The 26,446-nt window shown below is 48.8% G+C and overlaps 1 protein-coding gene across 1 annotated transcript in view; it reads right to left on the bottom strand.

Annotated features, from left to right (window-relative positions):
• TTC34 (tetratricopeptide repeat domain 34) overlaps window positions 1-26,446 on the bottom strand; it is a 554,282-nt gene that overhangs the window by 85,357 nt on the left and 442,479 nt on the right. The window contains exon 7 of the mRNA XM_086920058.1: window positions 17,569-17,783. Within this exon, the coding sequence (XP_086776184.1) occupies window positions 17,569-17,783 (215 nt within the window). The remainder of the gene's footprint in view (window positions 1-17,568; window positions 17,784-26,446) is intronic.

The following is a 26,446-nucleotide window of genomic DNA, read 5'->3' on the forward strand; positions in this document are numbered from 1 at the left end:
CTGTGTACTGTATGAAGTTGAGTTGTATGTAATACCTGTGACGCGGACGGCCCGGGGGGGGGGGGGGGTTGTAGGCCAGAAGCTGTGTAACCTGAAACTACCTCTATGTGCAATAAAAAATAAAAATAAAAAAAAATTATATTATTGCAGGCTATCTCTGGAATTTATCACCCTGGTAGCGAGTTATTAACATCGAGCTACTCCAGGGCGATAAAAATTCCAGAGATAGCGAGGTTATCGCCCTTTTTCAGGGAACATCGCTGGTTTTCTAGCGATGTTCCCTGCAAAACGGCGATAACCTTGCTGATACGACCCACAGGGTCGTATCAGCATAATCCACCCCCATGTTAGGGATGGCTAAATCAGGATTTTAGCAGATGTTAGATTTTGACAAAAACTGTGGTTTTCGCCAAAATCTAACGTGTGCTAAAATCATGTGGGCTGCCTTGTAAATATTGAGATGTAAACATCAGCGATATTTGCAAGGTAGTCCATCCGGGGTACGCCCAGTAACACTCACTTTGCATCTCATTGGAGATGCAAAGGGAGGCGTTGGAAAAAAGGGTGCTAACATGCGATTATACATGTTAGCACCCTCTTGTAAATAACGCGCTGGTTTTATCTCTGCTTTTTTGGCTTTGTAAGCCAAAAAAGCGTCGGTAAAGCCCTTGTAAATATGCCCCTTGGTGCCTTTGACTGGAGAAGACCATCACGATTATGAGGGCTGATGATATAGTGCAGCAGAATTACAGGACATGAAAGCTTAGAATATAACACACTGTGCCAGCCAAACAATAAACAAGAAACCTATCATCACCCCCTCCCAAATGCACTCTCAGGAGTTCACTAATGATGCCAAGACCAGGGCAGTCAGGGCCCGATTCACTGAATGAACTTAAGACTCAATCCTAAACTTACTACTATTTTGGCATTCACAGAATGCACTTATTACTTTTGGCATTCACAGAATGAATTTACTGCTTTTGGTGTTCACAGAAGTTAGGATTTTGTCTTAAGTTTGTCTTAAGACAAACTTAAGACAGACTTAAGTTAGGATTTTATCTTAAGTCTGTCTTAAGTCTGTCTTAAGTTTGTCTTAAGTCTGTCTTAAGTCTGTCTTAAGTTTGTCTTAAGACAAACTTAAGACAAAATCCTAACTTCTGGGAATACCAAAAGTAGTAAATTCATTCGGTAAATATCAAAATAGTAGTAAGTTTAGGATTGAGTCTTAAGTTCATTCTGTGAATCGGGCCCTGTATGGCCCAATGGGTGCCTCGGTGAGGCGTCTCCTTTTACCAATTCAAGGTGAAAAATGTTCTCATCCTAAAAACTTTGAGACAGCTCACATCTCTTGTAGGAAACCATATCTTAAATTTCAATAATAAAAAAAACAAGGCAACTAACTCCTACAAAGAAATTCTCAGGTGCAGTTAAATAGAGCAACGTTTGAGATATTTACTTTTTAGAAAGATCAAGAAAGCACTTACAAGTGTACAGTCATCAACACAAGAGTGGAACATCACAATGAACCCACTAAAAAATCATCTCTCACTACCACATTCAAATAGATGTTAATTCTTCCAGAATAGCTTTGTTCTGAGTAGTCAAGGTACTCAATGATTGTACAATGGAAAGCAGGGACTCTTCCACTTGGTTAGTTGTATAAATATATGTGTTTCACACTTTAGAGCTAATTAAATGTATTTATTTATAGTGGTGCTTATGTGTACACTCATTTCATCTTCAGCCACCCCTCAGTGGCGGATGCAAGTGTCCATTTTCTATACCGATCCTGGGCAACTGCAAGCAAGCTTGTTGCAGTCCTATGAAATCCTCCAAAATGTCAATCAACTTATTTTTGGGTCAGGAGATATCGATGTTGATGACAAGGTATTCAGTTCCTCTCTTGGAATGAAGCTTGTAGTGTAACTCACAGAATTATATTTTTTCCAAGATAGGTTTGCGTTTCTCTATCTTGGAGGTGAGTATTTTAATTTTGGACATATTGCAAAATTGTGGTTGCATTTTAATAACCTGTTCCTATTAAAACAGACGCCAGTGGGATAATAGAAAAATAATCCAATGAGATTTAAACAATCTGAAATTCCATGGATTCACATATGTTAGACTTATTGTACAGCTACTCGAAAAAGTAGATTTTAATATTGAGGGCACACATCTACCCAACTTCAAAGAAAATAGGCATGACACATAAGAGGTCAAAGGCAAATTATAATTCTTCAGCCAGCCAAGAGATACCAGTTTCTCTCTCGCACTCAACCAGCAAGTCGTTGCTCCTACACAGGGGCGCAGTGGTGTAGCTATGGGGGGGTGAGGGGGTTGGTCCGCCGCGCGGCACCGGAGACCCGTTGCGGCCATGGCGGCCTTTATAATTTATTTGGGATTCAGAAGTGGGAACAATTTCACAGTTTGAGTGTGTGTCCCAAATAAAATAAATTATTAAGGCGGCCGCAACAAGCTTCCAGTGCCACGGCCGCGGCCAGAGTCTGTGACGTGACAGTAAGTCAAGTGGATTGCCGTGGCACTTAAAACTTAAAAGCCGATGGTCAGGACTCAGTGCAGGCTGCAGTGCACCTAAGTCCCGCCGCTGCGTTAGTGACGTCAGATGTCCTGCCCACTACTAGGCTGCCTCGTCCTCCTCCGACTGTTTTTGGCCTTGCCCCCCATTTTAGCCTCGCTCAGAGAAGTCCTCCAGGGCCGTCAATCAGTTGTAGCACACGAGTGCTACCAATGACGGCCCTGTATGGACATTTTTGGCCAGCCCTCGCCGAGTCGCGATCAGAACGTAGCTGTGACGCGTTACGCGCTCACCGGTAAGCTCTCGTCATGTGACTTGTGTCAGAGTTTAGTTAATTGAGGCAGCTTTCAGAGAGACAGACTAGACTAATTCAAGTCAGAGGTGAGTGAGAGATCATTTTCGTTCATCAGCAAGGCGGCAAGCTCATTGTTGTTCCCATGAAATGAATGATGAATTAAAATCATCGCCTTGCCGGCCGAGGCTGGCTGCCATGCACTCACTGTCACTGTCAGCTCATTGACTTGGACAGGACTGCAGCCTTTGGTGCTTACCGATGCTTGTTGACATTGTAATGATTGATAATTATATATCCTTGCAAAGGGTCTATTATACTATTTTGGCCCTATGGAAGTTTGCTCTCCATCAAGATTCAAATTAGATTAGATTTGAGTCACTGGAGGCTAAATTCCTTCACCTAGCCTGGTCCTGCAGTGCAATGTAAAATATTTGGCATGAGGCACTATCTGTTTTGTCCACTATTGTCAAACGTGTAATACCATTGGGTTTCTAAATCGCACTCTTGGATTGGATGATGTGGATCCCTACCATTCACAAAATAAATTATTGCATTGGCAGTTTTGTTACCTAAGAGACTGGCCGCCTGCTATCATGGTAGAGGTTGTTGTCTGAAACTCAAACAGTGGGTTGATTCTCTTATATATTGCAATGAGTAGCTTGACCTGCATGGAGAACTCGCGCCACACTCATTCAAAGTCAGTCATTTGGAGCCCGCTGAAAAGAGGTGTTAATGGGGGATAGTTTTGCCGAACCCTCTGCTTATGGGGTGATAACTCAGTGAATGCTAGATTTCTGTCATATATTGCATGTCGATTGTGAGTCTACTGGGTTTCTCCCTATCCAGTTCCTATGTAGTATGCAGTCTAGAAACGACCAATGAATTGCGCCAAGCACATTCTCCGCTCTAGGGATAGGAACATTTGTGAGGCAGTTCCATTCTTAACCTCTAACATCCTGTCATGGGTTTGGCATAAATTTAGCTGGGTTACACTGTGGCAGTGCTCCCACTAGCTACCAACAGAGTGCTGTGTGTGACAGTGATTGGAGGGTGCCCATACATTGCCATTGAGATTGCCATGTGTTTGACATGTAATTGTCGACTTACAAGGGACTTCTGATCGGGTCTGACTGTGTAGCGCGCTTAAAATGTGGTTTTGGGGTGGGATCAGTTGGTGTGCACAGAGCACATATATGAGCGTACGACCGATTTGCTGTGTTGGTATTTGATGCAGTTCAGGGAATTATAGGAGTCCTTTGACGTGGTGATTTAACTGGGCAAGTACTGTCAGGTGCTGAAAACCTGCACTACCTTTAGAAAGGGAGAGTGCCGGGACTTCTTAGCGGAGGGTCAGTATATTAACTGTGAGACTAGTAGCAGTACGCATTAGTAAACAGGTGTCCTGGGATATTAATGAGGTCCCGCTTTATTATTCAGGGTCGGGGTTAACTGTAAACAGATTTGTGGACTTGTCCGGGAGCATACATTTAAACAAGATGGGTGGTGGTCCAAGGAGGGTCTGAGTGGCACAAAGTGTTCCAGAAGTCTGTGTGTTCTCTTTTGTACTGCCAGTCACCGGTGTATTCAACTGTGTAGCCTTTGACCGTGTCATGTATGTGCATGTAACTTGCATGATTGAGGTAACTATTAGCAGGCAGCAATACTACGTGTCTCTCGGACATCTTTCAAGTGCTCATCGTCCTTTTTCCCCAGCACAACCCCCCCCCCCCTCCCCCCCCCCCCCAAGGGGCGGCAACCTGAGGGATAGCCCCGGGCGCCACAAGCTCTAGCTACGCCCCTGCAGGGGCGTAACACAGGCCCCGTGGTGCGGGGGGCCTCAGCACAACACTCTGACTGGAGAGAGTGGAAAAACGTGAATGCATAAGAGAATGAGAAAAATAAATCGAAGGAATCAAAGGATAAACAAGCATTTGCAATGCAATAGGTCTCGCATTAGGAAAGTTTGAGCTATTGGTCTTGTATATGACAATTTTTTTATTTATGTGTTTGTTTTGAAAATAGCTAAATTAATAGCTTTGTCATTTACGATGCCAATAGTTATATCTTTCGCAAATGTGACACCTATAGCATTTGTAATGCAACATGTTTTGTATTTACGTGACTTAGATGTATTGATATTACAAATTACAGTGGCTTTTAATTTTTTTAAATAAATAATACTTAAATAAAAGCGATTGTAATTTATAATGGCAATAGCTTAAACATTTGTAAATAACTTTTGTGAAGAATATGTTCAGTGTATTTTATTGTGATGAAAATCCAAGATCAGAAGTGAAATATTAACATCTTTTTGTGACATTTGTAATAAAGCTTGAAACATTGAGCGAACATATTTGAACCAGTTGTAGTTGAATGGTTGCACAGATTGATGCTGTGATGGCGCGGAGTGATGCTGGGCGTTCAGTGATGCTGTGGCGTTCAGTGATGCTCTGGTAGCGCATAGTGATGTTGTGGTGCCCCTGAGTGATGCTGTGGAGGCCCTGAGTGATGCTGTGGAGGCCCTGAGTTATGCTGTGGCGTTCAGTGATGCTGTGGCGTTCAGTGATGCTCTGGTAGCGCATAGTGATGTTGTGGTGCCCCTGAGTGATGCTGTGGAGGCCCCTGAGTGATGCCTTGTGGAGAAGTGTGGCTCAATGGTTAAAGCGGCAGACCCTGATGCAGAGGTCTAGTCCGGGACCAGGGTTCAATTCCCCGCCTCGGCGAGTCTTGGGCTCTAAATTCCACGGACCTGATAATTCTCGCCTCGGTGCCTATTCCAATCATGGAGTCCCACTCTGCAACTCTGGGCAATAGCTTGCTTAATCTCCACAACGGCCCCCACAACGCTAAGGATGCCTGGCCTCCACCTTGGGGGTGCCCAGGAGTGGACGCCTCACAGGGAAAGCCAGGATGGGTTCCACAGCGGTATTCGTACAAGCGCCTTGAGACCCTTGCGGGTGAGTAGTGCGCTATGCAAGTATCAATTCACTGAGTAATGCTGTGGAGGCCCTGAGTTATGCTGTGGAGGCCCTGAGTGATGCTGTGGAGGCCCTGAGAGATGCTTTGGAGGCCCTGAGTGATGCTGTGGAGGCCCTGAGTGATGGAGGGTGGAGTTGGAGTTGGCGTTGGAGAGTGGGGTTGGAGTTGGAGGGTGGAGTTGGAGGGTGGAGTTGGAGGGTGGAGTTGGAGTTGGAGGGTGGAGTTGGAGGGTGGAGGGTGGAGTTGGAGGGTGGAGGGTGGAGTTGGAGGGTGGAGTTGAAGGGTGGAGTTGGAGTTGGAAGGTGGAGTTGGAGGGTGGAGTTGGAAGGTGGAGGGTGGAGTTGGAGGGTGGAGTTGGAGGGTGGAGTTGGAGGGTGGAGTTGGAGTGTGGAGTTGGAGTGGGAGGGTGGAGTGTGGAGTTGGAGTGGGAGTGTGGATTGGGAGTGTGGAGTGGGTGTGTGGAGTTGGAGGGTGGAGTTGGAGGGTGGAGTTGGAGGGTGGAGTTGGAGGGTGGAGGGTGGAGTTAGAGGGTGGAGTTGGAGGGTGGAGTTGGAGTTGGAGGGTAGAGTTGAAGGTGGAGTTGGAGGGTGGAGTTGGAGGGTGGAGTTGGAGGGTGGAGTTGGAGGGTGGAGTTGGGGTTGGAGGGTGGGGTTGGAGGGTGGAGTTGGAGGGTGGAGTTGGAGTTGGAGGGTGGAGTTGGAGTTGGAGGGTGGAGTTGGAGTTGGAGGGTGGAGTTGGAGAGTGGAGTTGGAGGGTGGAGTTGGAGGGTGGAGTTGGAGGGTGGAGTTGGAGTTGGAGGGTAGAGTTGGATGGTGGAGTTGGAGGGTGGAGTTGGGGTTGGAGGGTGGAGTTGGAGGGTAGAGTTGGATGGTGGAGTTGGAGGGTGGAGTTGGGGTTGGAGGGTGGAGTTGGAGGGTGGAGTTGGAGGGTGGAGTTGGAGGGTGGAGTTGGAGTTGGAGGGTGGAGTTGGAGGGTGGAGTTGGAGGGTGGAGTTGGAGGGTGGAGTTGGAGTTGGAGGGTAGAGTTGGAGGTGGAGTTGGAGTTGGAGGGTGGAGTTGGAGGGTGGAGTTGGAGGGTGGAGTTGGAGGGTGGAGTTGGAGGGTGGAGGGTGGAGTTGGAGGATGGAGTTGGAGGGTGGAGTTGGAGTTGGAGGGTGGAGTTGGAGGGTGGAGGGTGGAGTTGGAGGGTGGAGTTGGAGGGTGGAGTTGGAGTTGGAGGGTGGAGTTGGAGTTGGAGGGTGGAGTGGGAGTGTGGAGTTGGAGGGGGGAGGGTGGAGTTGGAGGGTGGAGTTGGAGTTGGAGGGTGGAGTTGGAGTGTGGAGTGTGGAGTGTGGAGTGTGGGGGTGGAGTTGGAGGGTGGATGTGGAGGTTGGAGTTGGAGTTGGAGGGTGGAGTTGGAGTTGGAGGGTGGAGTTGGAGGGTGGAGTTGGAGTTGGAGGGTGGAGTTGGAGTGTGGAGGGTGGAGTTGGAGGGTGGAGGGTGGAGGGTGGAGTTGGAGTTGGTGGAGTTGGAGTTTGAGGGTGGAGTTGGTGGAGTTGGAGTTGGAGGATGGATTTGGAGGGTGGAGTTGGAGGGTGGAGTTGTAGTTGGAGGGTGGAGTTAGAGTTGGAGGGTGGAATTGGAGGGTGGAGTTGGAGGCTGGAGTTGGAGTGTGGAGTGGGGGTGTCGAGTGGGAGTGTGGAGTTGGAGGGGGGTGGAGTTGGAGGGTGGAGTTGGAGTTGGAGGGTGGAGTGTGGAGTTGGAGGGTGGAGTGTGGAGTTGGAGTGTGGAGTTGGAGTGTGGAGTTGGAGTGGGAGTGTGGAGTGGGAGTGTGGGGGTGGAGTTGGAGGGTGGAGTTGGAGGGTGGAGTTGGAGTTGGAGGGTGGAGTTGGAGGGTGGAGTTGGAGGGTGGAGTTGGAGGGTGGAGTTGGAGGGTGGAGTTGGAGTTGGAGGGTGGAGTTGGAGTTGGAGGGTGGAGGTGGAGGGTGGAGTTGGAGTTGGAGGGTGGAGTTGGAGTTGGAGGGTGGTGTTGGAGGGTGGAGGGTGGAGGGTGGAGTTGGAGGGTAGAGTTGGAGGGTAGAGTTGGAGGGTAGAGTTGGAGGGTGGAGTTGGAGTTTGAGGGTGGAGTTGGAGTTCGAGGGTGGAGTTGGAGGGTGGAGTTGGAGTTTGAGGGTGGAGTTGGAGGGTGGAGTTGGTGGTTTTGGAGGGTGGAGTTGGAGGGTGGAGTTGGAGGGTGGAGTTGGAGGGTGGAGTTGGAGGGTGGAGTTGGAGTTGGAGGGTGGAGTTGGAGTTTGAGGGTGGAGTTGGAGGGTGGAGTTGGTGGTTTTGGAGGGTGGAGTTGGAGGGTGGAGGGTGGAGTTGGAGGGTGGAGTTGGAGGGTGGAGTTGGAGGGTGGAGTTGGAGTTGGAGGGTGGAGTTGGAGTTGGAGGGTGGAGTTGGAGGGTGGAGTTGGAGTTGGAGGGTGGAGTTGGAGGGTGGAGTTGGAGGGTGGAGGGTGGAGGTGGAGGGTGGAGTTGGAGGGTGGAGTTGGAGTTGGAGGGTGGTGTTGGAGGGTGGAGGGTGGAGGGTGGAGTTGGAGGGTAGAGTTGGAGGGTAGAGTTGGAGGGTGGAGTTGGAGTTTGAGGGTGGAGTTGGAGTTCGAGGGTGGAGTTGGAGGGTGGAGTTGGAGGGTGGAGTTGGAGTTTGAGGGTGGAGTTGGAGGGTGGGGGTGGAGGGTGGAGTTGGAGGGTGGAGTTGGAGGGTGGAGTTGGAGGGTGGGGTTGGAGGGTTGAGTTGGGGTTGGAGGGTGGCGTTGGAGTTGCAGGGTGGAGTTGGAGGGTGGAGTGTGGAGTGGGAGTGTGGAGTTGGAATGGGAGTGTGGAGTTGGAGGAGGGAGTGTGGAAGGTGGAGGGTGGAGTTTGAGGTCGGAGTTGGAGGGTGGAGTTGGAGTGGGAGGGTGGAGTGTGGAGTTGGAGTGGGAGTGTGGAGTGGGAGTGTGGAGTGGGTGTGTGGAGTGGGAGTGTGGAGTTGGAGGGGGGAGTGTGGAGGGTGGAGTTGGAGGGTGGAGTTGGAGGGTGGAGTTGAAGGGTGGAGTTGGAGGGTGGAGTTGGAGGGTGGAGTTGGAGGGTGGAGTAGGAGGGTGGAGTTGGAGGGTGGAGTTGGAGTTGGAGGGTGGAGTTGGAGGGTGGAGTTGGAGGGTGGGGTTGGAGTTGGAGTTGGAGGGTAGAGTTGGAGGTGGAGTTGGAGTTGGAGTTGGAGGATGGAGTTGGAGGGTGGAGTTGGAGGGTGGAGTTGGGGTTGGAGGGTGGAGTTGGAGGGTGGAGTTGGAGTTGGAGGGTGGAGTTGGAGTTTGAGGGTGGGGGTCGAGTTGGAGTTGGAGGGTGGAGTTGGAGGGTGGAGTTGGAGTTGGAGGATGGATTTGGAGGGTGGAGTTGGAGGGTGGAGTTGGAGTTGGAGGGTGGAGTTAGAGTTGGAGGGTGGAATTGGAGGGTGGAGTTGGAGGGTGGAGTGTGGAGTTGGAGTGGGAGTGTGGAGTGGGAGTGTGGAGTGGGTGTGTGGAGTGGGAGTGTGGAGTTGGAGGGGGGAGTGTGGAGGGTGGAGTTGGAGGGTGGAGTTGGAGGGTGGAGTTGAAGGGTGGAGTTGGAGGGTGGAGTTGGAGGGTGGAGTTGGAGGGTGGAGTAGGAGGGTGGAGTTGGAGGGTGGAGTTGGAGTTGGAGGGTGGAGTTGGAGGGTGGAGTTGGAGGGTGGAGTTGGAGTTGGAGTTGGAGGGTAGAGTTGGAGGTGGAGTTGGAGTTGGAGTTGGAGGATGGAGTTGGAGGGTGGAGTTGGAGGGTGGAGTTGGGGTTGGAGGGTGGAGTTGGAGGGTGGAGTTGGAGGGTGGAGTTGGAGGGTGGAGTTGGAGGGTGGAGTTGGAGCGTAGAGTTGGAGGGTGGAGTTGGAGGGTTGAGTTGGAGGGTGGAGTTGGAGTTGGAGGGTGTAGTTGGAGGGTGGAGTTGGAGTTGGAGGGTGGAGTTGGAGTTGGAGGGTGGAGTTGGAGGGTGGAGTTGGAGATTGGAGTTGGAGGGTGGAGTAGGAGTGTGGAGTTGGAGGGGGGAGGGTGGAGTTGGTGGAGTTGGAGTTGGAGGGTGGAGTTGGAGGGTGGAGTTGGAGGGTGGAGTGTGGAGTTGGAGTGGGAGTGTGGAGTGGGAGTGTGGGGGTGGAGTTGGAGGGTGGATTTGGGGGTGCAGGGTGGAGTTGGAGTTGGAGGGTGGAGTTGGAGTTGGAGGGTGGAGTTGGAGGGTGGAGTTGGAGGGTGGAGTTGGAGGGTAGAGTTGGAGGGTGGAGTTGGAGTTCGAGGGTGGAGTTGGAGTTGGAGGGTGGAGTTGGAGGGTGGAGTTGGAGTGTGGAGGGTGAAGTTGGAGGGTGGAGGGTGGAGTTGGAGGGTGGAGTTGGAGTTGGAGGGTGGAGTTGGAGGGTGGAGTTGGAGTTGGAGGGTGGAGTTGGAGTTTGAGGGTGGGGGTCGAGTTGGAGTTGGAGGGTGGAGTTGGAGGGTGGAGTTGGAGTTGGAGGATGGATTTGGAGGGTGGAGTTGGAGGGTGGAGTTGGAGTTGGAGGGTGGAGTTAGAGTTGGAGGGTGGAATTGGAGGGTGGAGTTGGAGGGTGGAGTTGGAGTTGGAGGGTGGAGTTGGATTTGGAGGCTGGAGTTGGAGTGTGGAGTGGGAGTGTCGAGTGGGAGTGTGGAGTTGGAGGGGGGGGTGGAGTTGGAGGGTGGAGTTGGAGTTGGAGGGTGGAGTTGGAGTTGGAGGTTGGAGTGTGGAGTTGGAGGGTGGAGTGTGGAGTTGGAGTGTGGAGTTGGAGTGTGGAGTTGGAGTGGGAGTGTGGAGTTGGAGTGGGAGTGTGGAGTTGGAGTGGGAGTGTGGAGTGGGAGTGTAGGGGTGGATTTGGAGGGTGGAGTTGGAGGGTGGAATTGGAGGGTGGAGGGTGGAGTTGGAGGGTGGAGGGTGGAGGTGGAGGGTGGAGTTGGAGTTGGAGGGTGGAGTTGGAGGGTGGTGTTGGAGGGTGGAGGGTGGAGTTGGAGGGTGGAGTTGGAGGGTGGAGTTGGAGGGTGGAGTTGGAGGGTGGAGTTGGAGGGTGGAGTTGGAGGGTAGAGTTGGTGGGTGGAGTTGGAGGGTGGAGTTGGAGTTTGAGGGTGGAGTTGGAGTTCGAGGGTGGAGTTGGAGGGTGGAGTTGGAGTTGGAGGGTGGAGTTGGAGTTTGAGGGTGGAGTTGGAGTTGGAGGGTGGAGTTGGAGTTGGAGGGTGGAGTTGGTGGTTTTGGAGGGTGGAGGGTGGAGTTGGAGGGTGGAGTTGGAGGGTGGAGTTGGAGGGTAGAGTTGGAGTTGGAGGGTGGAGTTGGAGTTTGAGGGTGGAGTTGGAGGGTGGAGTTGGAGGGTGGAGTTGGAGGGTAGAGTTGGAGTTGGAGGGTGGAGTTGGAGTTTGAGGGTGGAGTTGGAGTTTGAGGGTGGAGTTGGAGTGTGGAGGGTGGAGTTGGAGGGTGGAGTTGGAGGGTGGAGGGTGGAGTTGGAGGGTGGAGTTGGAGGGTGGAGTTGGAGGGTAGAGTTGGAGGGTAGAGTTGGAGGGTAGAGTTGGAGGGTAGAGTTGGAGGGTGGAGTTGGATGTGGAGTTGGAGGTGGAGTTGGAGGGTGGAGTTGGAGTTGGAGGGTGGAGTTGGAGTGTGGAGTTGGAGTGGGAGTGTGGAGTTGGAGGGGGGAGGGTGGAGTTGGAGGGTGGAGTTGGAGGGTGGAGTGTGGAGCGGGAGTGTGGAGTTGGAGTGGGAGTGTGGAGTTGGAGTGGGAGTGTGGAGTGGGAGTGTGGGGGTGGAGTTGGAGGGTGGATTTGGAGGGTGGAGTTGGAGGGTGGAGTTGGAGGGTGGAGGGTGGAGTTGGAGGGTGGAGGGTGGAGGGTGGAGTTGGAGGGTGGAGTTTGAGTTGGAGGGTGGAGTTGGAGTTGGAGGGTGGAGTTGAAGTTGGAGGGTGGAGTTGGAGGGTAGAGTTGGAGTGTGGAGTTGGAGTGTGGAGTTGGAGGGTGAAGTTGGAGTTGGAGGGTGGAGTTGGAGTTGGAGGGTGGAGTTGGAGGGTGGAGTTGGAGGGTGGAGTTGGAGGGTGGAGTTGGAGTTGGAGGGTGGAGTTGGAGGCTGGAGTTGGAGGCTGGAGTTGGAGGCTGGAGTTGGAGGGTGGAGGGTGGAGTTGGAGGGTGGAGTTGGAGGGTGGTGTTGGGACTCAAAGGGTCCTCGGGGAGGGGAGGGAAGAGAGATGTTGCCTAAAAGAAAAATAAAACAGACAAAATGACCCTGATAATTTAGGTCCACTCCAATTAAGAACGTTGCTTATTTGCTATAAATCTGTCCTTTTCGCATCCAAATATGTAATTGCAGTGCATTTCCATGTAAAGTATTTCCTACGAGGCCAACGATCCAGGCAGCATATTTGTATTTCAAAATATATACACCTTATCCACCATGAAGCTCGTCGCAAATAGCACTCCTGCTAAGGTTGTATTTTCAGAATACCAAAATCTTATGTGGAACATAGTTTCCAGACTCAACTGCATTCCTTCCCACTGGCATTGTTTGCCGCGTTTTACAGGCTGTGTAACAGAACCCATTAATGAAGGAGGGTGTGCGTACTTTGGCCTCAAGCAGCCATTTGTGAATAAGTTAAACACATTGCATGGTCGCAGCCCCGTGTCCTGATCAAGGACTGAGGGGAGGTGAAAACACACATTAGGTTCTACAGTTAGAAGACTTTGCACTCAAGCAAGTTCATTCTGTTGCATAACATTTCCAGCACACCGTCTGTGAAAAACAAGCAGTCAAGTTCGCCTACCTCAAACTTCACAAATGAGCGGTTAACACAAAAAGAGACAGGACGCTTTATTACAGTTTTATAAACATCAACTTTATCGACTGTTAACACCTCTCTTGGATCAGAAAAATCCAAACAGGAAATCACGATGATCATCACAAAATATGTAATTGCGCAGACAAAGCTTGAGAATACTTTCATCGTTAATAGCCCATAGCCAACAGCAAGATCTCAAATACTCTGTACCCAACAATACCTAGGGTACACTGCTAGATCGATTTAGTATAGCACTGGAAGGGGAGGTGTGTGTACGAGGCCTATCATACTGTTTTCATTAATGTAAAAAGCCTACCTGTTGTGCTGTTCGGTAACTTTGCCCTAGGGCTCCGTTAATATTTGCTGAAAGAATAAGCGGGAGGCGGCTCGGGCGCAGCACGTCTTCCGGAGACGTGCGCGTTCACAGAGCTGAATCGGCTCGTGCACAGGCCAGTAGCGGCTTGTGCACAGCTCTAGCTCCCGTGCCAGTTAACACGGTCACTCTAGAACTCGCTTGCGGGAGCGCTTTGCGCTCCAACGCCAGCTCGACCTAAAAAGATGAAATTAACAGAGTAAAAGTAGATGAATTGAAAAGTTGAATATGAATTTGATTTGTTGGATTGATTGGCTGGTAACGGCTGTGCAGCTTAAAAATGGAGTCATACCTCGTTCCTTCCTGTTTGTTCGAATAAATGCAGCGCAATTGTGCGGAGCACGGAGCAAGCTTGCACGCAGATAAAAGGTTGAATTGGTGAATACTCGTGAAGTAAAAGTTGAAATGGAGTAAAAAACGGTGTGCATCTCACCACCACTGTCCTTTATATGAACGAATCTTCCGTCCAAAAACGGTGATATTACACCCATGAAGAAAACCGAGCATGGACAAGTGAAAGAAATGGAACGCACATATTTGGTGAACCTCATGGATTACACAGGAGACTGGTTTCCTAGTCAGTGATGATTTTGACCACATAAAATACAATAGATTATGCTTTGAACGATTTGGACATTATTATTTTTTGCTTTGTGATTACACTGATCAATGTGTAGTTTCATGATATTATGTTTTAAATGGACTGCGTCACTCATTGACTCAGAGTTACGAATATCAAGCTGTTGGAACATTAGTATTGTGCATGTACTTTAGAGTTTTGATGTTTCTTAAAATCTAGATAATATAAAAGGTTTCCAATGGTAAGCATGTGTATTTAAGCAGCATCAGAGGTTTATTTTTCATATAGGCATAAATATGGGGACAATGAATGGTGTGTATTTGTATCAATGATGGGAGTCATAGATAAATGATCTATGTAGAACGTAGCAGTGTTTAATAGTTTCATTAATTGAAATTTAACAGGATATTTTTCATTTTTAGTCTGTGTATTGTACCATTAATGTTTCATTTTATTAATTGTCATTATTAATTGTTTCATAGATACTCCTGATGGAGGGTTGTCCCGAAATGCATTGGGTGTTTTAAATAAATCGTGACTTTTGAAAACACTTTGACTCTCCTGTGTTTGAGTGGAAAAACGTGAATGCATAAGAGGCTAGGGCGCTCGACCTCGGACCTGGGGATCTGGGTTCGAGTCTCGGTAATGACGCCAAAACCTCCTGTGATTCTGGGCAAATCACTTAATCTCTCCGTGCCTAAAATTAATGTGTGTCCTCATGTAACGTAACTGGTGCTATGTAAAGCGTTCTGATACCCGATTCGGTTTGGGTCTAGTTTGCGCTATATAAAACTCTTCATAAAAAAAGGATAAAAAAGATGAAATGAGCAGAGTAAAAGTGGATGAATTCACAAGTAGAATATGAATTTGATTTATTTGATTCATTGGCTGGTAACGGCTGTGCAGCTTGAAATGGAGTCCTACCTAGTTCCTTCCTGTTCGTTCTAATAATTGCAGCACAATTGGGCGGAGCGCGGAGCAAGCTTGCGCGCTAATAAAAGGTTGAATTGGTGAATACTTGTGAAGTAAAAGTTGAAATGGACCGCCACTGTACTTTTAGAAAGTTGGCATTTTCTTGTCCCCATGAGTTGGTGCCCGCAGCCTGTATCCTGAGTCACAGGACTGGGTGTAACAGGCAGTTGATCTTTGTGTATTGCTCCAAGACAAAGAGACAAAGGGAGAATATGTGTTGTGATCAGGGGAAGGAGCTGTCACCTACTACACTTGCACATCACACAGGCTCTGCCTCAGCACACTCACAAAGTCTTTGACCATGTCTTTTGTTTCCTCAGACACGCTGGAGTCAGGTATTCAAACACCTCTGGGGTGGAAACCTCCAGAACCTTCTCCTACTTCAAAGCTGGCACCAAGGATATATATTGGACCCTCGGACCCAACACTTCAGTCAAATTTGGACCTGTGGAAGAATCAGAAGGACGCTGTGCTGCTCTTTTTCAAGATGGACTGCTACTCTGCTGCCCTACTACCCTGCTAACCTGATACCCGAGTAAGACGGACTTACCCTGCATCTTGAACCCAGGATGGCCAGAGTGACTCCAATGGTTAGTTGGCTGGCCTCCTGGTCAGAGCCTCAGGAACAGAAAAGGGTCCAACCACCTTGAGTCCAGCACCTGAACTCAGCTGGCTGTGATTCTGTCCTTTCAAGTGGTACCATCTCAGTCCTGGAGCCTTGGAGCTGGGCCTGAATGTGCTTTGCAAGCCCAGTTGTGGTCTTGTGGGCAGAACTGACACAGCCTGACCCATCTACTTGCAGTCAAGCATCTAAACCACCACTACCCGACACATCGACGATACAAGACTTCACATCTCCAGCCTCCGTCGATGGCATCCTCAACAATTACGCAGGACATCACATCAAAAATCTCATCAGTGGCTTAACTGGAACTGCCTCCGTGCAACAAATCCTCGACGGAGGACCTTACATCGCCACCCACAGTCCATTGGAACTGCCGCTGTGCGACACATCCTGAATGCGGGATCCGCAACGCTCTTTTGTATGGGGTTTTGGGACCAGAGTGAAATTTTCCAGATTTATGCTCTTATATAGGTACAATTCACATTGCCCTAATATACGCATAGAAATCATAACCATATTTAGACATAGCCAAAGCAGTCCAAATACAGGCATAGCTACTTCCACCCGTTCCAAAAAGCCACAACGATTTCTTGGAAAAATCGGCTTAAGCAGTCAGGGACATTCCCTTGCTTGAATATTGATTTGTCCAAGAACTCATGGAGTTTTCAAAGAACTACCATTCCCTTGGGGTTCTTTGATGATGTTATTATGCCCGACTTTACGTCAAACTAGGCACCTTCAAGGTATAAATATGCCTACACTTGCCCTAGCAAACACACGGTGGTTCGGATCAGCTCGACTATCTACTTGCCCGACGCAGCTCGCTACAGCAAGTGCCGAAGGAAGCCGACCCTCCAGCTGACACACTGATCGAGAAGCTGCCCTTTCTCTCACATAGAAACCAGCTCCAGTGTTTCCAAGCTTCCCTTGCGGGGTGTTGGGAAATCGAGTCCGAGACTGAGATACCAGACATCCTTCATTCTAAAACCAAGGTACGGAGCTGATTAGGCCCTAAGAGAAATCTTGGATACATTCTTGGCAAAGAAACTAAACCTATGCTACACCTCACTTACGTCTTCCCTCGCACTAGACTTAGGTTAGGTACATTGGGGTAGGCAAATTTTAGAAGCACCAGTTGAGTACTTTTAGCCTTTGTTATTTATGTATGTATTTATCAATGGTTTAGAAACCTTACAATGCTTTTTCAGTATTATTTTATAATACTCTACTTACTGTACGCATTATACTTTGCAACCAGTATTACGATTGTAGCAGTTCACTTTACTTGCATGAGAAAGAAGACTGTTCAATAAATCCTTTTATTGAAAACGCCTTCTCTCTATTTCTCTGCACCACTGATGAAACAAAGCATGCACAATTGACTGAGTAAATTATCTATCTATTGTTTCCATGACTCTGAAGATACGTTTACTTTTGGGGAAACAAAGTTGTCATGTTTATGCGGTTATCAGAAACTAATCCCTTCTTGTTTATTCGAGAAAGTTTCTAGTGACCTCTGAGCTAGCTGGCACTCACAATTAAGTTTAATATATTCGATAGAGACCTAGTCGACCTCAGACTTACGTCAAATCTATAGGATATGTTATTCCAATGAGCAGACCTTATTGGGAATATAGAAACTACACTACAGCTCTGCAACCAGGATTTAACATACTTTTTTCAGAGAGCCTAAGGTGGCCCCTTTTTTACTTTGTTTCAGTCAGGTGCAAATAGATAACCACAGTTGGTGCTTTGGGTTTTTAGGCACTCTTTTTACTTACATCTTTAAAATTCAATATCTCCGGTTCTAATAGTTGAATTTTTGTTGTTTTGGTCTCAAAATATTTATTACATTTCATTCTATGTTTCTAAAGTGGTGTGGGGTCTATCTTGTCTTGTGCTTTTACCTTATTACTATTTGAAGTGCTACATAAATACTTTACACATTACCTCTAAGTTAAGCCTGACTGCTTTTGGGTCAGGCTACCAGAGGTTTGAGCACAGGTTAATTTAAGGTTTGCTTGTGTTACACCCTGACAGATTTGTGGTTTCACATCCTCAATCAGTAAGCCAATTTTCTGCAGTCTTTAACAACATGTTTTTTGAAAGATCAAAAAATGATATAGTATCTCAGAGGACAGCTAGGCCTGTTCTTTAGAAATATTCAGCTTCTAGCAATTTACCCTTCCTAGTCCACTTTCTATCTTCCATGCTTTACCCTTTGAATATTTTTAATCTGTCATATGGACTTTTTTTATGGACTTTATCACCACTGTATGTTTCACTTTTAGCTAATGATACGATCAATGTTTGATAATAACATCACCATCCATCTGTGGTACCCTTGGCGTGCCGTCAAACCTATAACAGGAAGTAATAAGACAATTTGTTACCTGGGATAAACTTTGCCGCTGTCTGATGTCCAAAAGCTTCACTAGAAATTCCACCTCTTTTGGGTCTTTCCTCGTGAGTGCACACAAATTTTGAGCTGCAACAGGCACATTTTGACGTTTCATGTGTAGTACACCAAATCGGGCCATTACTGATTCATCAATTGCACTTTGGTCAACAGACTGCTGTAGGTGGGAGAGTGCCTCCTCATACCGCCCTGGACAGAAAGGCAGAACCAATGAACTGCATGTGACAGAGTGAGGACCTCACAACAAGACCTACATCACTACATACATGTTATAGTCTTCTATTTTTAGTATGAGTTATTGTTTTAAAAACTTTTGCTACATTTTACTTTTTTACTTATTTATCTATTGATAGATTTATATGCCACAGACAATGCAAAGAGGGGGTAAGAGAGGGTCACAGAGCATTCGTTTGTATGTCACAATTTTGTACTTAGACAAAAAAATAAGGAAAAAAGTACCGAAAGACCAGACAACACAATTTAAAGAAATATAAATATGAACATCTATACACTGTTCACAATAACATATACAAAAAGAAAAATATTTATATTGAACATTTTACATCTTTGGAGCAATTTTATAGCTGCCAAACTAGAAGCATATGAATGACCTTATACAGTATTTCTTGAAGTGTTGCAGGAATGAGAAGCATTTTACATGTTCTTCTAACAACCCACATGACATTTGCCCAGATTCTAACAGAAAGAGAATTCCAGATTTTGGAGTCACTCCTTGTGATTGTATTTTTGAAGATAATTATTTTAAGATGGATGGTGGTCGAACTTTCCAGAGTGTGAAGACCTCAAGAGACTATCAACTTTTATTATAGTGTTTTTCTTGTTCTAGAAAGGACAGATTTTAGGGGGGTAAATTGGCTTCACAATGCGGGCAGAGCCACCCGTGCCATTTCACCGCAAGCACAACCACACTTGCTTTAACCAAGCATATGCCTTAACTACGCATATGCGTGGTTAAGGCGGTGAGAGGTCTTGCTGTCCGGATGGGCAAGGACAGGAACAAGAAGTGTTGGGGCAGAAAGCTCGATGTGGACAGGTAAGAGGGGCTGGGGATTTGGGGTGGCAGTTTTAGCAGTGGGTGTAGTTATTAGGGCTCGGAGGTTCGGGGTTGTTTATACGGCAGGGGGCAGGATTTTAGGGCTCAGGACATGAGGGTGTCAGGGTAGTTTTAGATTTTAGGGATGGGGTAGTTTTTAGGTCTCAAGGGGGCTCAGGTTATTTATAGGGCAGGTGCCAGTGTTTTAGGTTTTTAAGCGAAGAGAGCTCAGGTTGGCTGCTGCTGACTTTTATTAGTGTTTTGTTTTGTAATTCTCAGAATAGGAGACACATCTGAGAACTGTTGCTCTCTATCCCAAACATTCTTTCAGGATGTTTATATCATTATTGCTTGTACGAGTAGGTCTCAGTAACTCATATATACATATGGCTGGGATACCCGCCACCCCCTCTCAACACACTCCCCAAGGATGGGAAACCGGAAACCGTTCTTGAACTTTTGGAAGTCGGGAAGGGAGTTACCCTTCCCGGCCGTATTTATTAAAATATGAAACAAAATTAAAACATTAAAATAACAGTTTCATAATATGTACAATTTCATTACCACATTGCGATGTTTGGCTAACCTTAACATATCCTCTAATACAAAGGTTCTCCTAGCCGAACTAACATCCTACAAAACATTTACTTGAAATTTTGAAATTGTACATCCTAACGTTTAAGGGCCAACGGCAAGGTCGTAACCGGTGTCAAGATCCCTAACCCAGACATATCCCCCTCCCTTGTGAGGGGCGGCACGGAGGCATACCTCCAGTGCAAATACCAATTTCCCTTGACTTGATGGGGGCCCCAGTAAAACTCGACGCCACTTAAAGGTCGTACGAGGCTCGTGTGAGGTATCTAGAAGGTAGCGTAGACCCCCCCCCACACCCCACACAACTTACCACATCTGCCGTCGCAGATGTCCTGGCCCCGGGAAATTCCCCAGGAGGGGGCTGTAACCCCTCCTACCCATGAAGGGGCCTTGACCGCCTTCCCTTTCCTTTCGGCGACCCATCCTTAGAAGGGACCGCCTCCCCGTTGAGGGGCCAATGGCCACCTCCCCCGAGCGCCCCCATCCGTAATGGGTAACGCCCACTCATAGGGATCTTCCAATTAGTGCTCACCGATCATGACCTTACCGCCCGACCAAAATAAATACGACAATGCTAACTAAATACTAAATGACTATATCTAACCAACAGTAGCAAACAACTTTATTCAAACACATGCGTACTGATGAACTCTAAAGCAGAATCACTTTATTTGCAAAACATAACACAAATCGACCATTCTTTATTGCATACTCAAAATCTTCACGATAATACCACAACCTGTAAACTAGAATCACAGTTATCCATCAAACTTTATTAAAACCACTCGCTGTCTTCAGGGGCTGGTGGGTGGGTCAAAAATTGTCTCTTCGTTCCGTCTCGAGCTCACATGCAGCGAGGAGGTGCAGCTTCAGAGCACAGGAACAAGAGGATGCCTTCTGGTCTTGTTTCTCCTTTTATCCGTCTTCAGGGCGGGCGTAAACCCGCCCCTGCCTGCCCCAAGGGCGTGGCCAGCCGCGTTAGTGTCTAGGCCAACCCACTCGAGGGCGGGAAAAGGCGCGCCCCGGCTACGCCGCTTCGGGCATACCAGCCGAGACTCGCCTCCCGCCCAAGATGGCTTCCCGGGGGGATCGTGGTACTCTGCCATACGTTCGGGGGGACCGATTGGTCGCCCCTTTCCATATGGCTGAGATACCCGCCACCCCCTCTCAACACACTCCCCAAGGATGGGAAACCGGAAACCGTTCTTGAACTTTTGGAAGTCGGGAAGGGAGTTACCCTTCCCGGCCGTATTTATTAAAATATGAAACAAAATTAAAACATTAAAATAACAGTTTCATAATATGTACAATTTCATTACCACATTGCGATGTTTGGCTAACCTTAACATATCCTCTAATACAAAGGTTCTCCTAGCCGAACTAACATCCTACAAAACATTTACTTGAAATTTTGAAATTGTACATCCTAACGTTTAAGGGCCAACGGCAAGGTCGTAACCGGTGTCAAGATCCCTAACCCAGACATATCCCCCTCCCTTGTGAGGGGCGGCACGGAGGCATACCTCCAGTGCAAATACCAATTTCCCTTGACTTGACGGGGGCCCCAGTAAAACTCGACGCCACTTAAAGGTCGTACGAGGCTCGTGTGAGGTATCTAGAAGGTAGCGTAGACCCCCCCCCACACCCCACACAACTTACCACATCTGCCGTCGCAGACGTCCTGGCCCCGGGAAATTCCCCAGGAGGGGGCTGTAACCCCTCCTACCCATGAAGGAGCCTTGACCGCCTTCCCTTTCCTTTCGGCGACCCATCCTTAGAAGGGACCGCCTCCCCGTTGAGGGGCCAATGGCCACCTCTCCCGAGCGCCCCCATCCGTAATGGGTAACGCCCACTCATAGGGATCTTCCAATTAGTGCTCACCGATCATGACCTTACCGCCACAGGTCCGGATAGTTGACCGGCTATCCGGACCCCCCACCAAACTCCTATCTAAAGGTCATGTTTCAACATCTTTAGCCAAGCTATGAAGTCTCCTATGAGTAACTCATTCCCCACCCGAGACAAATGAACACCGTCCCCCAAATACATACTGTCATCATTAATACACCCATGCGAAATAGAATGCAGTGCATTGGACCGGAACAACCTACTCACTTTGTTATTAATTTTTCTCACCGAATGATTTAAAGCAGAAACAGAAATAGCCCCCCGCCACACTTTTCGTGGGATCATATGGGACCACGCAATTGTGCACCCCGGAACTCTCCTCGCTAACCAACTTACAGTGGAAAGCATCGCCTCCAGGAGAAGTCGTCTACCAGTGGTGACCAAATCATTGCCCCCAAGATGTACTATGACTACAGACGGCGGTGACCTCGTCCGCCCTAGCAAACCCTCGAAAAATGATTTAAACTGGTCAATACAGAGACCGCCCTTTCCGTAGAAGGACACACTGTACCCGTATTCCCCAGCCATGTGCACCATGTCACCTGCTTTGAATACGTCCGCGGCACGCCTCACGTATGAGTGGCCCACGACCCACACCTCCTTTTTCACAGCCGGTGATGTCTGACCGCTGTCCCGGTGTTGGGTCGACTGCATAGTCCGCCCCGCCTCGTAGGCTTGCGTAACTGAAAACCAAACAAAACAAGAAGCGTGAGTACATCATTACAGCTTCACAACATGTGCAAACGCACATACCTTTTATAACAATTGGAGGACCAACGCCGCACACGTTTGACTTGTTCTACATTCAGACCCCTGGCTGTAGCCTCTGTAGCAGCCCCTATCCGAAAGGAATGGGTCCCAAACTCGCCCGGGTTCAAGCCCGCAGCTGTAATTGACATCGCAAGCACCCGCTGAAACTGAAACCTTGTCAGTGGGGTGGCGTCCGCGTGTCTCAACAAGGTCCCCCCCCATGATGCCACCCTTTGTGTCAAATAATCCTCTAAACACTTCACTGGGCACATGGACGACCCGGGAATCCTGTGTATAATTATGCAGTCGCCCATCCCGCTTTGATCGGTCTTGGACCTTACAAACGAGACAGTCATCGTCTCCCCTCTGATTTGAACGTGCTCTGCGCACAACCCTCCCGTAACATCCTGCTTGTTCCTCGCCACTAATTCGCTTACCCGCATAGCTCCATGAAATGCCAGCGTAAAAGCGGCTCGGAATAACACTGTCTCAAAGTGAGATGAACATGTTGTAGGGAGTCTGGATAATAACTGGGCCAACCTATCTAAACCTATCGGGCGCCTCTCGTCTACTCTGCGACCCTCAAGGCGTTGCCACCCTCGTAGCGCTTTTTGAACAGTGAAAGACGCTGTCGGGTCCTGTATCCCATGAGCCCTAGCAACAAAGGAAATGGCAGCCCGATGCCTCTGGGCCGTGGCCACCGATTTTCCTGCCTGATGTAAAGACATCAAAAAGTTCACTACCCATTCCTCTTGCCCCCAAAGCTCATTTCTAGCAGTCCCCAAAAAGGCTAAATAGGAAAGGAACGCCCCTTCATATGCCTTCCTCGTCCTGGGTGCTAAACTCTCTCCCACGAGGTTACGAAGTTCGGGGCACCGAGAGACCAGAGAGCTTCGGGAAAGGGTGCTGGCTCCGGGTCCGCTGTGGGAAGAAAACCCCAGAAAGCCTGCATACGAAGACGAGAAAGGGCATCACCCGCCTGGTTCATTATCCCCGGGACATGTCTTGCTTTGAAAAGCACATTCAATTGCATACATAATAATACAATTTCCTTGAGCAGTCTCAAAATCCATTTGCATCGTGCTGCCTGGCTATTGATACACTCAACCACGGTCATATTGTAAGACCAGAATACCACAGAGTGATCTCTGAACCCTTCAGGCCACGTTCTCAGGGCCACCAAAATGGGGAAGAGTTCCAGGAAGGCAATGTTACTTGTCAGCCCACTGTCTCGCCACCATGCCGGCCATTTTTGTGCAGACCATTGAGTACCGAAAATGGCACCAAAACCTATACTCCCTGCCGAATCTGTCCATAGCCCCAGTTCCTCAGAGGACACGGCCGGTTTGTTCCAGACGACTCGACCATTGAAATCCGCCAGAAATGCCAACCAAATGCGCATGTCCTGGCGGACCTCGGCCGAGAGCCTTGTGCGATGATGGCCCTCCTTCAGTCCGACCATGGCTTGAGCGATCGAACGGGAAAAGGGGCGGGCCATTGGTATAACTCTTAGGGCAAAATTCAACTGCCCCACTAACTGCTGTAATTGATGCAGCTTAACCTTAGCTTCACTCATACACATTTGCAGGGATGCCCTGAACTTTAACACTTTATCACCTGGTAAACGGAAACAACCTTCTCCGGAGTCTAACTCGATCCCCAGAAACTCGAGGCAAGTCGAAGGACCCACCGTCTTACCTGGTGCCAATGGCACGCCAAACTGATTCATTAAAACACAAAATGCAGCCAAAGCTTGCCCACATTCCGGATCCCCGGCTGCCCCCAGGAACAAAAAATCATCGAGATAATGCATCACATGTTGAAAACCCGTCTTCTTAGTAAAGACCCATTGTAGGAAACTACTGAATTTCTCGAAATAGGCACAAGAAATAGAGCATCCCATCGGCATACACCTATCCATGTAAAACTGACCCTGAAACATGAAACCCAGTAGACGCTGATCGTCTGGATGTACCGGGAGCAACCGGAACGCTGACTCGATATCAGATTTTGCCATCAGCGCCCCGGGCCCCAGGCGATTCAAAATGGCCACGGCCTCATCGAAAGATGCGTACCGTACCGAACACATTTCCGGGTCTATCGCTTCGTTTACGGAAAGACCACGTGGGGCTGACAAATTATGTATCAGCCGAAACTCACCCGGGTCCTTCTTGGGGACCACTCCTAACGGCGAACAAACAAAGTTATCCACCGGGGGTACACTAAACGGACCGGCGACTCGACCTCGAGTAACCTCCTTCCGGATCTTTTCCTGTACCACGGTCGTATGCTGCAAGACCGATATCTGATTTTTGCATTTTTCCACACCCTGAAAGTCCCCTACTGGGATGCGGAAACCATATGAAAACCCGTTCCGCAACACCCCAGCAGAAGTACGATCCGGGTATTCACTGAGCCAGGGAATCATTGCCAAGGTATCAATCGGGGTAGGTAAAGGCGCCCCTCGGACTATGTTAGACCTGTTTGGCACCTCCTCTACCCCCGTTATCACCCATTTTGGCTCTGCACGTGGACTCAGGATGGGATGATTGCCCACACCCACTACATTTGTGTCTAAATTTGCACGACCCCTGGGGCCTAGTACATTTACCCCTGTTAAAGTTCCAACAAACCCCTTTTTTGCCTGCATTACCGGTAGGCCTCGAGTGATTGTCAGTACCCGTACTTGATCGAAAGGGCGTCCCCGCATACTGACGGGAGGATTCGCCCACGTTACTCCCTACTAATGGCACTTTCAACATACCAGTATCCTTCATTTTGGACCAGGACACAGAATCATAACAATCCCACGTTAAGTTTTTATCATGTTCTTTCGCTTTTCTGAAAAGATTATCATAGCAAAACCAATGATTACCCTCGTGTGATACCGAGTACCCCATGATCCGTGACTGATAACTCGGCAATTCGGGTAGCAATTCGGGCCTCCGTTCTCCCAAAATTGATGTGAAAATTCCCCACGCCTTGCCCCAATTGCCAATGTTTTCATTAACCTTAAAGGCGGCCATCTTTGCGCGCCAAACACTCGGATGCATGAGGTCCTTCTGACTTTTAACATGCTCCATCTCATAATGATCAGTAAGCAACGAGAAGATGTTTATATATTCCCCTGCCCATATCTTTTCTTTTATAGCTAAAGGGACATGCTGACCCAACCTCTCCCTTCGAGAGGGTGCCGACTCTTCCCTCGCAATCGGCAATGGCCGCTTACCTGAACCGGACGCTGTCTCTGTGACTAAAACCGTCCCCTGTGGCTTCTCTACGGCCGCAGCCGGCGTGGATACCTTCGCTGCTTCCCGTGTTTCACGCAGTTGCTTCATCAACACCTGCGCGTCGACAGCCGTGGCGCCCTCGCTACCTATACCCAACCACGCTGCTAATTGTGCTGCCAGCTCGGGCGGCATATCTTCCCCGGACACGGGGGTGACCACAACGGGAATCGGATTCCCTTCTTCCGGCACGGGAGTGGGTGCTTCGAGCGGGACACTGGGACCCGGGGTATCCCCCCCAGCTGCTCCCCTCCTGGGCCTCTTGCCTTTTCCTCCCGGGGCCGTTCCCTCCAAAGGACGTTTCGGGCCCCCTTCCTCATTTTTATCCATTCGCCTCTTCAGGTCGGTCATCTCTTTCATGAGAACACGCAGCATCTGGTCGGTAGTCATTCGGTTTCCCACCTTCTTCGGCATTCTCCAGCAGATTATCTAGAAAACAAACAAGAGAATTACAACGCTCAAAAATTGTCTCTTCGTTCCGTCTCGAGCTCACGTGCAGCGAGGAGGTGCAGCTTCAGAGCACAGGAACAAGAGGATGCCTTCTGGTCCTGTTTCTCCTTTTATCCGTCTTCAGGGCGGGCGTAAACCCGCCCCTGCCTGCCCCAAGGGCGTGGCCAGCCGCGTTAGTGTCTAGGCCAACCCACTCGAGGGCGGGAAAAGGCGCGCCCCGGCTACGCCGCTTCGGGCATACCAGCCGAGACTCGCCTCCCGCCCAAGATGGCTTCCCGGGGGGATCGTGGTACTCTGCCATACGTTCGGGGGGACCGATTGGTCGCCCCTTTCCATACTCTTTGCATTACACCAGTTTTTTTGTCTTAGGTGACCTTAATCTCCTTTTGAAGAGGCGAGGTGTCTTCTGGCTACTACTCTTATTGAAGACTTGGAAGCACTGCAGTTTACGCAATTGGTACATGGTCCCACACATATTTTGGGTCGTATGTTGGATCCCATTTGTGCCAATTCAACAGGTGTGATGGGATAGTCTCCCATACCTCTGATATGGTCTGACCACTGTGTCATACCTTTCCAGGCAAGCAGAGTAGGTCACAAAAATGGACTACGGTTACCTCTGCCACCTTTGTGAAGGCTTTTATAGTGAATCGTCCAATCTTAACTTATTGTGTAGACATGACAACTCACAATTAGAGAACTAGATAACTAAGGCACTTGATCACATTGCACCTATGACGAATCATATAGTTAATCACGTCAAACCTTCGCCAGGTGGTTCAATGAGGAGCTATTTATGAAAAAAAAGA

Source organism: Lissotriton vulgaris, chromosome 5 (assembly GCF_964263255.1).
Source record: "Lissotriton vulgaris chromosome 5, aLisVul1.2, whole genome shotgun sequence".
NCBI classification, from domain to species: domain Eukaryota; kingdom Metazoa; phylum Chordata; class Amphibia; order Caudata; family Salamandridae; genus Lissotriton; species Lissotriton vulgaris.